At 56.3% G+C, this 13,458-nt stretch overlaps 1 protein-coding gene across 1 annotated transcript in view; it reads left to right on the top strand.

Moving 5' to 3' along the window:
• The first annotated feature begins 7,029 nt into the window (after positions 1-7,029).
• The window catches only part of CACNA1I (calcium voltage-gated channel subunit alpha1 I), a 105,356-nt gene continuing 98,927 nt past the window's right edge, over positions 7,030-13,458 (top strand). The window contains exon 1 of the mRNA XM_060113944.1: positions 7,030-7,262. Coding sequence (XP_059969927.1) covers positions 7,030-7,262 — 233 coding nt within the window. The remainder of the gene's footprint in view (positions 7,263-13,458) is intronic.

Here is a 13,458-nt window from a genome sequence, read left to right as displayed (position 1 = left end):
GGAAGTGGTTTCTCCAGGGTGGAAGCCACAGTCTTTTGGGGCCAAGGTCAGCACAGGCCTGGCCCTGCCTTGCAGACCATCTCCTTTCATCTTGGAGGCCCTCCCTCTACCAAATCCCCCTTTCCTGCACTCTGGCCTGGGCAGAGAAGAGCATCAGGGTCTTCCCTCTCCTCACCCCTGACCACCGGCCCTGATGAGCAGTCAGGGCTGTGTTTCACTCATCGTTGGTCCAGGGACTTAGGCCTCCAACCTGGATCACTCAGCTCTTGTCCTGGCCGGGAGACACATGAGCCAGTCCATGGTCACAGGCCTGGCCCCAAGGGGCAAGGCACTTAGCATCAGGGGAGCATTGGCTTCTCGTAAATTTGGGATAATAACTTGCACCTTAAGGGATTTTTGCGAGGCTTAGAAATGTCTCTACAGTGCCTAGCATGGGGCCTGGTACAGGGAAGCCGTTTTTCTTTCATTAAGGTACTTTCTGAATCTCTTTTCCCATTTGCTGTCCCTTTTGTGAGGTAGAGAAAGAATCCTGTTCTGCATTTTATACAAGAGGAAATGAAGTTTGCTGAGACTATATGATGCAGAGAGGGTAGAGCTGGGACTCGAACCTGGGCCCTGAGGCTCCTGACCCAGTGCTCTTCCTGCTAGAATACTCTCCCTCCATCAGGGGCCATGTTCATCCTGATTTGTTCACTGAAATAAGACCCAAGGTCCTAATTACTGCAGAGTGAGTGAAAAATGATCAGCAGGGTCACCTGCTGGGAAATGTTCAAACACACTGATCAAGATTCAAACACAGCCTCACTTGCTGGTACTTGTCATGAGGCCGAGGGCCAACAAACAAATGATGATGCCTAGTGACAGACACATGGACAGGTACTGGGGGAGGGGGAGGGGGCTGCAAACTTCTGTATACAGCCCGGCCTGGACAACCCTTTAACAGGGAACCTGGATTTGGACCTCCCAGATCCAAATCCCAAGTCTTTTGTTTTGTTTTGTTTTTTTGAGGTACACGGGCCTCTCACTGTTGTGGCCTCTCCCGTTGCGGAGCACAGGCTCCGGACGCGCAGGCTCAGTAGCCATGGCTCACGGGCCCAGCTGCTCCGCGGCATGTAGGATCTTCCTGGACCGGGACACGAACCCGTGTCCCCTGCATCGGCAGGTAGACTCTCAACCACTGCGCCACCAGGGAAGCCCCAATCCCAGCTCTTTGACTAAGTAGCTCTTGACCTTGGGAAAATCCCTTAATCTCTCTGTGCCTCAGTTTCTCCACCTATAAATTGGAGAGGGCAAAAGTGCTTACTTCACTGGGTTGTAATGAGGTGCCTGGCACATAGTAAGTGCTCAACAAATAATGTTGGCTATGAGTCTTGTTAGCCATCATGGGAGGGGTTGCTGATCTAATTCATTTAACACTGCAAAGCTGGGAGGGTGAGCTGTTGATTTTGGTGACAGAGCCAAGGTGGCTGCAATATGTGGGCAGGCTTAGCTGGCCAGACCAGAGCAAGTTTTGTGTCAAGTTCTGCACTTAGAGGCCAGATTTCAGCCATTCTTCTTTAGGCTAGAGGAGCCTTGACTTGGCTGCAGCTCCTCTGAAGAAGATCAGAGGGGACCAGTGGACCACATGCCCCATAGTTGCTTCAGTCTGACTGAGCTGCCAGCTGGGCTCTGGGGCTCCCAGACTGCATCAAGAGAGATCCATCTCTGTCTCTGCAGAATCAGGCAGGTGACCCGTCTGCTCTACTCTGGGTGAGTTGGTGCAAACCTGGTCCAGTCCTTGTGGAGGAAAGAAGGCAAACTTGAGCATGACTGGGGAGAGGTCCCAAGGAACAGATGATCTGGAAATTGCCACCCAAGGAATGGATGAGGGAGCTGGTGACAAGAGGCCTGGGGCAGATGAGGCTTGGGGGTGGGCGGGCTGTCATCCCGCATCTGCAGGGCTGTCATGCAGAAGAGGGAGCAGGCAGAGGGTTCCAGGGGCTCTGAGACACCGGCTGGGAGGTTCTGGGAGGCAGGTTTCCTGCAGCCTCGTAGAGACTTTTCTCCAGGCCTCTAGATGCAGGCTCTGCATTGGTGTGTGCGGTGTGTGAGTGGGCGCTGTGGTGTGTGTCTGTGATAATGAGCTTGTGAGGTGTGTGAGTGCATGTCTATGTGAGTAAACGTTGTATGTGTCTGTGTGTGTGTGTCATTGTGAGTGTGTGTCTGTGTGTGAGTTTGATCGTGTCTGTGAGTGTGATAGTAAGATGGATGTCTGTGTGACTGGGTGTCGTGTGAGTGTGTAATTGTATGTATGTCTCTGTGTGTGCTTGTGTGTGTGAGGGTGTGTGTGAGTGTGACTGTGTGGTCTTTGTGCTGGTGAATGTGTGTGGTGATGATTAGGCCACTTCAGGGGTCCCAATCTTTTCAGAGATTCCCTGTGTAAAGATCTAGAGCCCACAGGGTCTAAAACCAGATGCTGTGTTTCTGGGATGCCTACGTTCCAGGGTTCTGGAATTCTGTGGCTGATGGCGCTCACAAGCGTGGGAGACCATCACAGGCTCATTGTTTGCTGGCCTAGTGGCTGGTGGCGTGGTCAGGTGCTGACGTGTTACTCCAGTTCATCCTCCCAGCGAGCCTGCCACGGGGCAGCCACCACCCTCATTTTATAAACAGGGTATCCGAGGTCCCTGCCAGGCTGAGCCATGTGCCAAGGTGGGCTGGCATCAGAGCCGGGACTCTGACACAGGTCTCGGCTTCCAGCGCCTGTGCTCTGAAACACACACTATAGAGTGTAAGGTGACCGTAATTAGTATCTTGGGCCTCTAAGGTCCTGGGTGATTCTAAGATATTCTAATTCTGAGATTCCTGGATTCTAGAATTCCCAGACTGAATTTGTAGCTTGTTCTTTGAGCTGTGACATTAGCTGATGTGTGGTTGTTGACAAAAGGATAAATAAGTTGCTTATTGCCTGTGTGCACCTGTGAACACACACACATGCACGCACATGGCCTGGGGTGACCAGGCCAGGCCTCAGGTCCTTCTCCGCCAGGACTCCGAGCTCTGCGGACACAAGGTTTCCCCATACCACACTCTAAAGGCTCTGGAAGGCTCTGGGAGGCAGATTTCTCCATAGACTTGGGAAGACTTGGTGGGTCTTTGCCCACACTGGGGGTCTTGGCTGGACCAGCAGCTATATCTGCACTGCCTGGTGACTTAAGTGGGAGGGAAGGACTGGTTCCAGGGCACCTTTCCTTGTCCCAAAGTGGTGCCTGTGATGGTTCAGCGCTTGTGCTCAGGGGTTGCAGACCTGGACTGGGACCTTGACCCTGCCCTATACTAGATGCATGGTCTCAGGCACTGCTGGACTTCCCTGGTCCCTGGTCTCCTTCTCCATGAAGTAGGAATAAGCATGGTCTGTACGTCATGGGACTGTGTTGGGAATCGACATAAACAATGCATAGAAAGCCCTCTGCCCATTGCCTGGTACAGGGTCAGACTCAATCAGAGCCTCTGTGATGCTGTGATGATGGTGGCGGTGGTGGTGACGGTGGAGATGACGGTGACGGCGGTGATGGCGGTTCTGGTGGTGGAGATGGTGGTGATAGCAAAGAGAGGGCTGGGTGGCAGCCCCTGGGGATGGCACAGCTGGCCCCATACACGCTTCGACAGCCACCTTCGTGGGTCCTAGAGAGCCTTTCCATCGAGGTTACATCGCCTCTTCACAGGGGCCTGCGGAGGGAGGCAGGTGAGGAAGGCTGAGCTTAACGGAGAGGAAGGCTGAGGCTCCAGGAGGCCAGTGGGGTCAGGAGTGGGGGTGGGGTGTTCTAGGCACACTGGGGTCCTGCCCCTGCTCGTGGAGGCCAGTCGAGTTACGACACCACTGCCTGCGGGGCCCCCCTGGGACCATCTAGAGGGAGGAGGCTTTGGCTGTGGAAGCAGCTGAGACTCTGGGACCAGATGGGCCTGAGCTGGAATCCACCAATGCTGCCACCGAAGGCAAGTCCTCTGCCCTCTCTGAGGCTCCATCTGCAGACAGGTTGGAGCCCAGGGGGCCCCAGCGGCCAAATGCCCAAGAACCTTCCGCTGTAGGCACATGGGTAGCTGGGCCAGAAGCTGGGCTGCAGGCGTGGAGCAGAGGGAACTGGGAATGGGGAGCAGGCCCGAAGGCTGTCGCCTGGGCAGCTGCGAGGGAGCAGGTCAGCGGTGGAGGCTGGCTGGGCCCTGGGGAGTGGGTTGGTGGCTTTGGCAGTCGTGGTCTCTAGGAGCCCTGCAGCGTGTGGGGAGAGGTGTGAGGGCAAAGGACAACACAGTGTGACAGCTTTCAATAGGGCCGAGCGAGGCAAAGAGCGAGTTAGTACAACGTGGACAGAGCTTAGAGGGAGGAGAGGAAGCGGCTCTGTGTGGTCCCAGAGGCCACGGCAGCTCTTCCCACCTCTGCGGTTGCAGGCAGGACTTCGGCAGAGCTAGGTGCGGTGGCATGGGGGCCAAGGCGAGGCCAGGCTCTCCTGCCTGTAAAATATACCTCAGATCCACCGCCTTCCCTTCGCCTCCGCCAGCATCCCAGGCCAGCCCAGCCCATCTCTCTCCTTCCCGCCGTCCTCGCTCCACCCCTGCCCCTCCACCCTGTCTCCCTTCAGCCCACAGAGGGACGGCTTAAAACAGAGACCAGAGCAAACCACTCCCTGCATAAAAACCCTTCTGTGGCTTCCTGTTGGTGCTTGGACTAAAACCCGAGCTCCTTCCGTGAGCTCACAGTGGGCCCTGCCAAACTCTTCAGTTTCATCCCCCCTCCTTGCCCCTTGCTCAGCCACACTGGTCTCGTTTCCGTTCCTTAAATGCACTGAGCGTTCCAGCCTCCCAGCCATTCCTGGTACCTGGAGGGCTCTTGCCCGAGACCACCCATGGCTGGTGACTTCTGATTCTTGTTTTTATCTTAAAGGTCTTTCTTTAGAGAGGGCGAGGTGGGTTCTCCCCACTCCCACCTTTCTTCCTTGTTTATTTACTTCCCAGCACTTTTTATTTATTCACCAAATGTTTATTGAGCACCTAGTATGTTCCAGGCACTGTTTCAGGCTCTGGGGGATACAGCAGTGAATGAGACAGACCACAGTCCCTGCTGTCTTACAGCCTCCTTTCAGGTCGGGAGACAGACACTGAATCATAAATACATAAATTATACAGCATGTTCGGTGGTGATAAGAACTATGGAAACCCAGAGAGAAAAATGAATTGACCCGTGTGCCTCTTTCCCTTGCTGGAGTGAAGGCTGAATGAGGGCTGGCGCCCAGTTTGGCTTCTTCACCAGCCTAACCCCAGAGCCCTCACAGTGCCTGCACACAGTAGGTGCTCAGGAAATAATTGTTGGACAAATGAATGAATCGTCAGGGCCTGGGAGAATGGTGGATGGGAGATGGGGAGAGGGTGCTCCAGGCAGAGGGAGCCGTGTGAGCAGAGACCTAGGGGAGGCAGCCGCTGCCCTGGGACCTGACGAGGTCGAGTTTGGCGGGAGCGAGGGCCAGTGCGGGGAGCGGTGGACTTGGGCTGGCACGGTGGTGAGCAGACCTGCAGCCATTCTGGGGAGGATGTTTTTCCGCCCAGTGGTTGACACGTGGAGGGCCGAGGTGCCTGGGAGCTTATGTAAGGCCCGTGGCTGTTTTTCTGGAACCAAGAGCAAAGCCCTGAGCTCAGGAGAAAACTCTGCCTGTCTGATCAGCCGGGCGAAGTGGCAGGAGGCACCAACTCCCGCCTGTTGTCCCCAGGAGCCAGAGAAATGTCCAAATGTATCAGCTCTGGGCGGCTCAGCTGACTGCCCACCGGCCGCGGGCAGCAGCCGGTTGGGTGCCAGGGATCTCTTACTCTTAGTGCCCAGCCTGGCACTGCCAGGGTGCCAGGGCCCAGGAGACCCCAGTGGGTGAGGATTCAGGGATTGGTAACCTCTTGGGTGAGGTGTGGAGAGGCGGGCCCTGCCGTTGGCTGGCTGAGGAGGGGGCTAAGCAAGGCCACAGTCAGTCATCGCTGAATCTGGTGGGCTGGTGCTGGGCTTCCGGCCCCCAGACATGCCCTAGTTCAGTGTGTAGCCTTGGCATGCCCCTCCCTTCTCAGTTTCTCCATCTGTTAAATGGGCCTAATAAGGCTTCTGGGGTTGGAATGAACACTAGACGAGGCCAGGATGTCAGAGTACCTCTGTGTTGAAGTCACAGCCAGCTACGTGATTTGCAGGGCCCAGCGCAAAATGAGAATGTGGGAGCCTTGGTCAAAAAGTATTAAGGATTTCAAGTTGGTGACAGCCGGGCTTTAAACCAAGCACAGGGCCCTTCTGAGTGCTGCTGTGGGTGGGTGCCCAGGTGACACACCCAGGAATCCAGCCCTGGTGGAGCTCTGTCTCTGCTGTTACCTGGCTGTGTGTCCATCCTGTCCCTTCTCTGAGCCTCAGCTTCTCCATCCGTAAAGCAGAGAGGTTGGTGTGTGAGGGCTCTGGGTTCTCAGCTTTGTGGGGCAGTGGGTGGGGGTGCCTCTGGGCTCAGCTGTAAGTCTCGTCTCAGCTATCACTTCCTCGGGGAAGTCTGCCCTGATTCCATCCTGGCTTGCCCAGGTACACTGGTATCTGGTCCCACGGCACCCCAACCTCTGCTTTGTAACACGCATCGTCCTGGCAGTAATGTCTGTCTTTACGATCACTTTCACCTTTTTCCTGCAAATTTTCTTTACTTCGATGATGCAATAAATACACAACTCTAGTATCATTGAAAAAAACCAACCAACCAACCAACAACTCACAACAATAATATCACAAGTATACTCTAAGAATGTTTTGTTCTCCCCACTTTTCATCTCCCCAAACTGAGGCTCAGCAAGCTTGACCAGACCTGCCCCAGGACCACCAGCTCCTTCCTAATCCTCACAGCCAGAGTGAGGCCGAGGGGCCTGAGGCTGGGCTGTCTGAGCCGTGTCCCCTTATCGGGGGAGGCGGGTCGCGGAATGGGTGCCAAGCTTGTGCCCCGTCAAGTGCCATCTCTTTTTCTTCCGCAGGGCTCCCTGCTCAGTGCTGACATGGCGGAGAGCTCCCCACTGCCCTCCTCCCCTGCCGCAGCCCCGGCAGCTGAGCCAGGAGTCACGGAGCAGCCCGGGCCCCAGAGCCCCGCTCCCTCCCCTCCAGTCCCGGAGGAGCCCCTGGACGGAGTCGATCCAGACGTCCCTCACCCAGACCTGGCGCCTGTTGCCTTCTTCTGCCTGCGACAGACCACCAGCCCCCGGAACTGGTGCATCAAGATGGTGTGTAACCCATATCCTTTGTATGGCCTGGGTTTGTCTGGGTCCTGCCCGGGACCCGGCTGTTCCCTCTGGTCAGGAGGTCTGAGGCTGCACAGCTCTGGTGGTGGTGAGCCAACTCACGTGCTGGGTCAGGGGACACCTTGCTCAGGCCGTGGAGCTCGGATGGATGAGGACCTGGTGTCCTGCTGATGTGAATGTTCTGGAAGTTGCTGATGACTGTGGGGGTCAGTGCAGTGTCTCGCTGGCTCAGGAAGCCTTCAGGTGTGAACCTCAGGTCTGCACCGGGACTGAGAAGGCAGAGTTAAGTCAGACCCTGGCTTGTGGCCCAGCTGCCTGTGGCTGAGCCATTTGGTGGGTGGTGGCTACAGGGGTGATGGGAGCCTCATGGGGAGCCCAGGGGCCTGGACCGGAGGCAGTTGACCCCAGCACGCAGGGTGAGACTCCACCCACCTTGCCTCCTACAGTTCTTCCTGCATCCACCTGCTGCCTCTCGTCTGCTCGGGTCACCCCTGCTCAAGACCCTTTACTGTTTCCCATCACCCTGCAGGAACAGAGCAAAGCACTAACCAGCCCCCTAAGCCCCCCTGCCTCGCTTACCTCACTCTGCTTCCCAAGCTCTTCCGGGCCTCAGGGCCTTCTCACATGCTCTTCCTCTTGAAATGCTTTCCTTTCCTCTTCACCTGGCCAGGTCCTTTGTTGCATCCTTCAAATCACAGTTAAGTGCCACCTCCTCAGGGCAGCCCTCTGTGATTCCCCCTTAGCCCCTCTGTTTTATTAGCCCCTCTGTTTTATTAGCCCCTCAGTTTTAGCCCGTATGTGATTCTGAATCTAACACTTGCCTCCTCCAGGGTGCTATCAGGTGACCAGGACACAGACCGAGCCTGTCTTGTTCATTGCGGGACCCCAGCACCCAGCACAGTGCCTGGAGCACCACGGGTGCTCCTGTAGTGTTCGCTGGGAGCGTGTTGGCAGTGTCCTCGCTGGATCTCCACTAGTGAATGGAGTGGAGGCTTAATCATGGGGAACTCAGGCTGGGCTTTCGGGTCTTGGGGTGCGGGGGGAGGGGGATGTCATTGATCAGGTGCTGAGGGTTCCAGGATTCTTCCTTGGCCCGGAACCTCCCTCCTGCCCCTCGTCCTTGGGAGGGAGCTCAGGGAGGGGACAGTGCTTAACGCCTTACTCCTCAGTGCGGGCACGGTTGGCATTTTGGGTGTGACAGTGTTTTGTGGTCTGAGCTGTCTTGCACAGGACACTTGGTGTTCCTGGTCCCTAAATATTGGTAGGTAGTGGCCCTCAATCACTGTGACAACCAGAAATGACCCTTTGCATTTCCAGATGTTGCAGGATTCTGCTCCCCATCAAGAGCCCAAAGGAACATGGGAGGACATGTAGGCATCAGGGTCAGGCCAGTGGGAATGGCTATCAGGACCAGCAGGTCCGGGAGGGGGCAGGGCAGTGTGGGAGGTCTGCCCCAGACAGACTGTCCTGAGCGCCAGTGTCCCTGGAGCTGAGGGGCCCTGGCTCAGAGCCAGCTGCCCTTTGAAGCTTGGTGCTCCCTGACTCAGCTCCTCATCCAGCCCAGAGGTAGGCCCTGAGTCACCACCTGACTCACTGGAGAGCCAGAAGGCTGCTGGGACCCTCCACGAGCTGGTGAGCTGGGGTGGGAAAGGTCCGCTCACCCAAATGTCAGCACCACTCCCTGCCTGCCTGGCCTGGGCCTTGAGCATGCACTGTCAGCAGGGTTTCAGCAGGAAGGACACTGGGTCTGAAATGTCAAGGGGTCCATGGCGCTGTTTGTTTATTTTTTTCCCCGTGGTGCTGACTCATGGGTGGGTGGCGTGTGGAAAGCACTGGGAACCAGGGTGAGACAGACCCATGGGCTGGCTCTGCCTGTTGTTTGCTGTGTGACCATAAGCCAGTTTCTTAGCCTCACAGATCCCCAGTTTCTCCACCGGTCAAACGGCGGTGGTATTTACCCATTTCACAGGACCGCACTGAAGACCAAAGCAGTACATAATGCGAAAATGGATCTTTGTAAACTCGAAAAACTGCCACCCGTGTGGTCATCGCTCTTATTACCCGTGCCCAAAAGCTGAACAGAACCCTCACATACAGCTGAGTAAACACTGCTCGTGGTAGATTCAATAAGACATTGGGCATCAAGTCTTTAGATAGAACATAATGCCTTCAGAGGACATTGTTTCCAGGGAAAATCAGATTCTATCTCTGTGAGTTAGGTACATTTGTGCCAGTGACGCTGCTAGTACCCATGCCCTCATCCGTGCAGACATTGCTAATCGATAACAGCATCCTCCAGCAGGGCACCCGTGGCAGCATGACTAATCAGTTGGAAACCCATTTTCCACCCTAGATTAGACTTTGAGAGCCTTCTTAGGCGTGTAACTGGCTGGGAGAAGGGCCAGTGGTGGGCTGTACTCACTCTAGTTTCCCTTCCCTGAGCTTTAGTTTTCTCATCTCTGTAATGGGACGATTAAAGATGATTAGAGATGACTCCTGCAAAGCACCCAGCCGTGTGTCCAGCACAGAGGAGGGCTCAGGAGCGATAATAACAAGAGCTGGCACTTACTGTGCTGAATGCTTTGCCTGAAGTATCACCTTTTAACCCTTATGACCACCTCAAGAGGTAGGTGCTGTCAGAGGCTCAGAGAGGCTGAGTAACTTTTTTTTTTTTAAATCAATTTATTTATTTTGGGCTGTGTATAGGGTCTTCGTTTCTGTGTGAGGGCTTTCTCTAGTTGTGGCAAGCGGGGACCACTCTCCATCGCGGTGCGCGGGCCTCTCACTATTGCGGCCTCTCTTGTTGCAGAGCACAGGCTCCAGACACGCAGGCTCAGTAGTTGTGGTGCACGGGCCTAGTTGCTCCGCGGCATGTGGGATCTTCCCAGACCAGGGCTCGAACCTGTGTCCCCTGCATTAGCAGGCAGATTCTCAACCACTGCACCACCAGGGAAGCCCGAGGCTGAGTAACTTTTATCCAGGTTGTGCAGCCAGGATGTGTTAAAGCTGGCGTGAAATCCTCAATTTCTCTGAATCCCCAGGCTCAGCTTTTATCCAGGACACGGCTGCCCCCTGCGGAGCCTGAAGACGGGGTTCTCCCCACTCCACCGGAGCAGGGACGTTTGCTTTGCAGTCCCAGGTGGCCGGGCAAGGGTCTTCCTGTGTTCCAGTGTCTACCCTTGGGAGCCACCTCACTGTGCCCTGCCAGGGGCTGCCCCCTGGAGGAGTTCGCAGCCCCCTGCCTTCCGGCATGCTCCTGGCTGCTGTCTGCCCCGCGCCAGCCAGTGCTGAGTCAGCGCTTCTGCTGAGGCGCAAACCAGCCATGTACGGTGGAAGCCGGTCGGCTGTGAAGGCTGCCTCTCTGCTGGGCAGGGGGAGGGCGCCAGCCTGGGCCGGGAGCAGGGAGCCGCCAGCTGCCAGTGACCTTGGATAAGTCACTTCCCCTCTCTTGCCCTCAGTCTCCCTGTCTGCAGGTTGGGGATACTTGGGCAGTGAAGTCAGGAAAGGCTGCCTGGGGTGCCCATTTCCCTGCCGCCTTTGTCAGGAAACATCTCAGTGGTGTCTGTGGGGACGGGGCTCCATGTTCCTTGTGGGTGGGCTCAATCGCTCTGTGCTTTCATGGCTGTGGTCCTGGTTCTCCTCTGCCACTCTGTCCCACTTCTGTTTGCTTCTGGTCCCCTGCCGGGGGACCCTCTGCCGCTAGGGTGGGGTCTGTGGGTGCTCTTGCTTTGAAGTCCACCTGGCTGAGACCCCTGCCTTGCAGACCCTCTAACCTGGGTCATCACTGGGCAGGAAGAGGGCAGGGCCCAGGGTCTCATCATAGCCCTGCGGTGCCAAGCCTTGTGCTGTTCATTGTGAGGGTTCAGTGTGTTGGTTCTGGGGGTAAAAGGGATCTTGTTCATCCATCCTTCACTCACCCATTCATGAGCTCGGTCAACAAGCCTTTACTGAGTGTGTGCCGTGTACCAGGCACGTGCAGAGGACAGCTATGGCCATTTTGGGCAGGAGAGGGTCACGTCAGCCAGGAGACCATCATTGGAGGGGACCTGTGGGATGGTGACAAGGGATGATGGTGGCCCATGGTGCTGGTGGGGCCTGGAGAGGGGGGTCCGAGTGGAGGTGTGGCTGCTTTGGGGTTGGTGTTGGAAGGAGAGGACTTAGAGGTCACCGCCGGGACTGTGGCTTGGTTGAGTGTGAATGATGACCTGCTCCTGGCTTCTTGGCCGAGAGGCCTTTGTCTTTGCTGAGCCTCTGTTTGTTCATCTGTGAAATGGGAGCCTCTGCGACACCCCCCGCCCCCCCACCACCATTTGGGAATGTCAGGGGGTCCAGTGAGAATTCCAGGGCAAGCATTGACCGGGCAAACTGTTAAGTGCAGAGTGACAGCTCTGTGCACACTGGAGCTGATGATGGAGCTTTCAGGGTTAGGGTGGCTTGGGTGCCCTGGCTCAGGACAAGGGTCCTGAAGGCTGGCGGGGAGCTGGGTCCCGCGTCTTTGACGATGGTCTGAGAAGGTTGTGGGCTGGGCTGGCAGGGAGAGCGGTGTTGGCGGGGGTGGGAATGTGCTGGCTCCTGCAGGGTCGAGGTGGGGAGAGGGCATGATGGCTGGGGAGTGAGAGGGGGGAAACCTGCAAAGCCCTAACCATGGGGAGAGAAACGAGGCCGTCACCAGCAGGAAGTCCCCTCTCCCATCGCCCTGCTCCCCTGCTCTGGTCATTTAGTCCATCCCCCTGCCTCTGGCGGGCTACCTCTCAGTCCTGCTGCACCAGACAGGGCCTTGGGCCTCCTGATAAGGACATTTAGGGCCTCTGAGGGCTCTTGACTATCAGGAAGTCCTCCTTAATCTAACCCCCACCCCTCCTGTCCTGAGCCCTTTCCCGGGAAATCTGGGCTTGCATTCCTCCACCTCTTCCTGTCTAAGCAGGTGGCTCCAGGGATCTCACCCCTCCTGCCCCACTGACAGCTGGCGTCACCCTCCCTCTTCTTCCCTGAACAGTGGAAAGAGCACCCAACCAGGAGCCTAAAGCTTGGCAACCTCGGATGAGTGCCTCTCCCCTGGACCCCCTCTCTCCTCCCCACTCGCCTTCAACATCAGGGGGTCCTGGGGCTCCCAGCATGGAAGCGGTTTGTCACTTGTCAGGTACTGTTTCCTCCCTCCCTGCCTGCCTTCTTCCATTTGTTTGCTTATTCATTCCTCACTCAAAAACCTTCAGCGGCTCTCTGTCACCCCCAGAATAGTTTCACTTAGCCTGGATTCAGGGCCTTCCATGATCCACCTGGTTGGCCTCCAGCTGCCTTTCTGCTATTTCCCTTCACACACTCTGCTCTGAAGCCTAAACAAGCTGCTGGTGTTTCCTGACACTCCTGCTTCCCTGACTTTGCTTCTGCTGGGTCTGCCCCCACAGTGCCCTCTCCCCCATCTCCATGGTGCCAAATCCTGCCAGCCCCACCAGCCCCAGCTTCCTGGCCGCCACCTACAGGAAGTTTTCCTGGATCTCAGCTTTTTCCTCTCTAGGCTCCCTTAGCCTTTTATCAGTCCTTCCCTATCTTAGTTTCCTCCTGCCTCAGGGAATTGTTGGTTGCTGGCCTTGTCTCCTCCTCCAGGTGTGAGGCCCCAGAAGGCTGGACCTGTGGTTCTCACTTTACTCTGTGCCTCCAACGCCCAGGCCTGGCACAGGTGGGCTTGCTCATCACTTTCCAGTTTACAAAGTACTTTCCCACTCGCCATGACCTCTCAGATACTCTCAGCTCCTCACATGCAGTGGCAGGGCTGGGAGTGTGCTAACTCCCCATTCTACAGCTGGGGAGACTGAGGCCAAGGAAGGGAGCGTGAACTGCCCGAGGTCACATGTTGAGTAGTCAGCAAATCCAGGGCAGACCGGATCCCAGGACTCTCAGGCCAGGGCCTGCTCGCAGCCAGGGAAGGGGTTCTTTCGGAGAAGGTGTCCCCTCCTCCTTCAGCCCTGGCCTAAGCGGAATGCCCAGACAGACGGCAAGTGTTGCTGGAAGAAGCAACACATGTCTGGGAAATTGTCCGTTTCCCTCCATCTGGTGTAGAGAAGGTTGTTTTTCTCAGAACTAAAAGTCAGCATCAAGTTATGCCCTGGGGATGTTCATGGTAGTCAGAGTGGATGCTGCACGCTCATTGGTCAGCCGGGTAGACTGGATGGCCAGTTAGAGGAGCCTGGC

This window comes from Mesoplodon densirostris, chromosome 11, assembly GCF_025265405.1.
Source record: "Mesoplodon densirostris isolate mMesDen1 chromosome 11, mMesDen1 primary haplotype, whole genome shotgun sequence".
Taxonomy (NCBI): domain Eukaryota; kingdom Metazoa; phylum Chordata; class Mammalia; order Artiodactyla; family Ziphiidae; genus Mesoplodon; species Mesoplodon densirostris.
The sequence above is the reverse complement of the archived record's forward strand: the minus strand, read 5'-3'. Positions and strand labels throughout refer to the sequence as shown.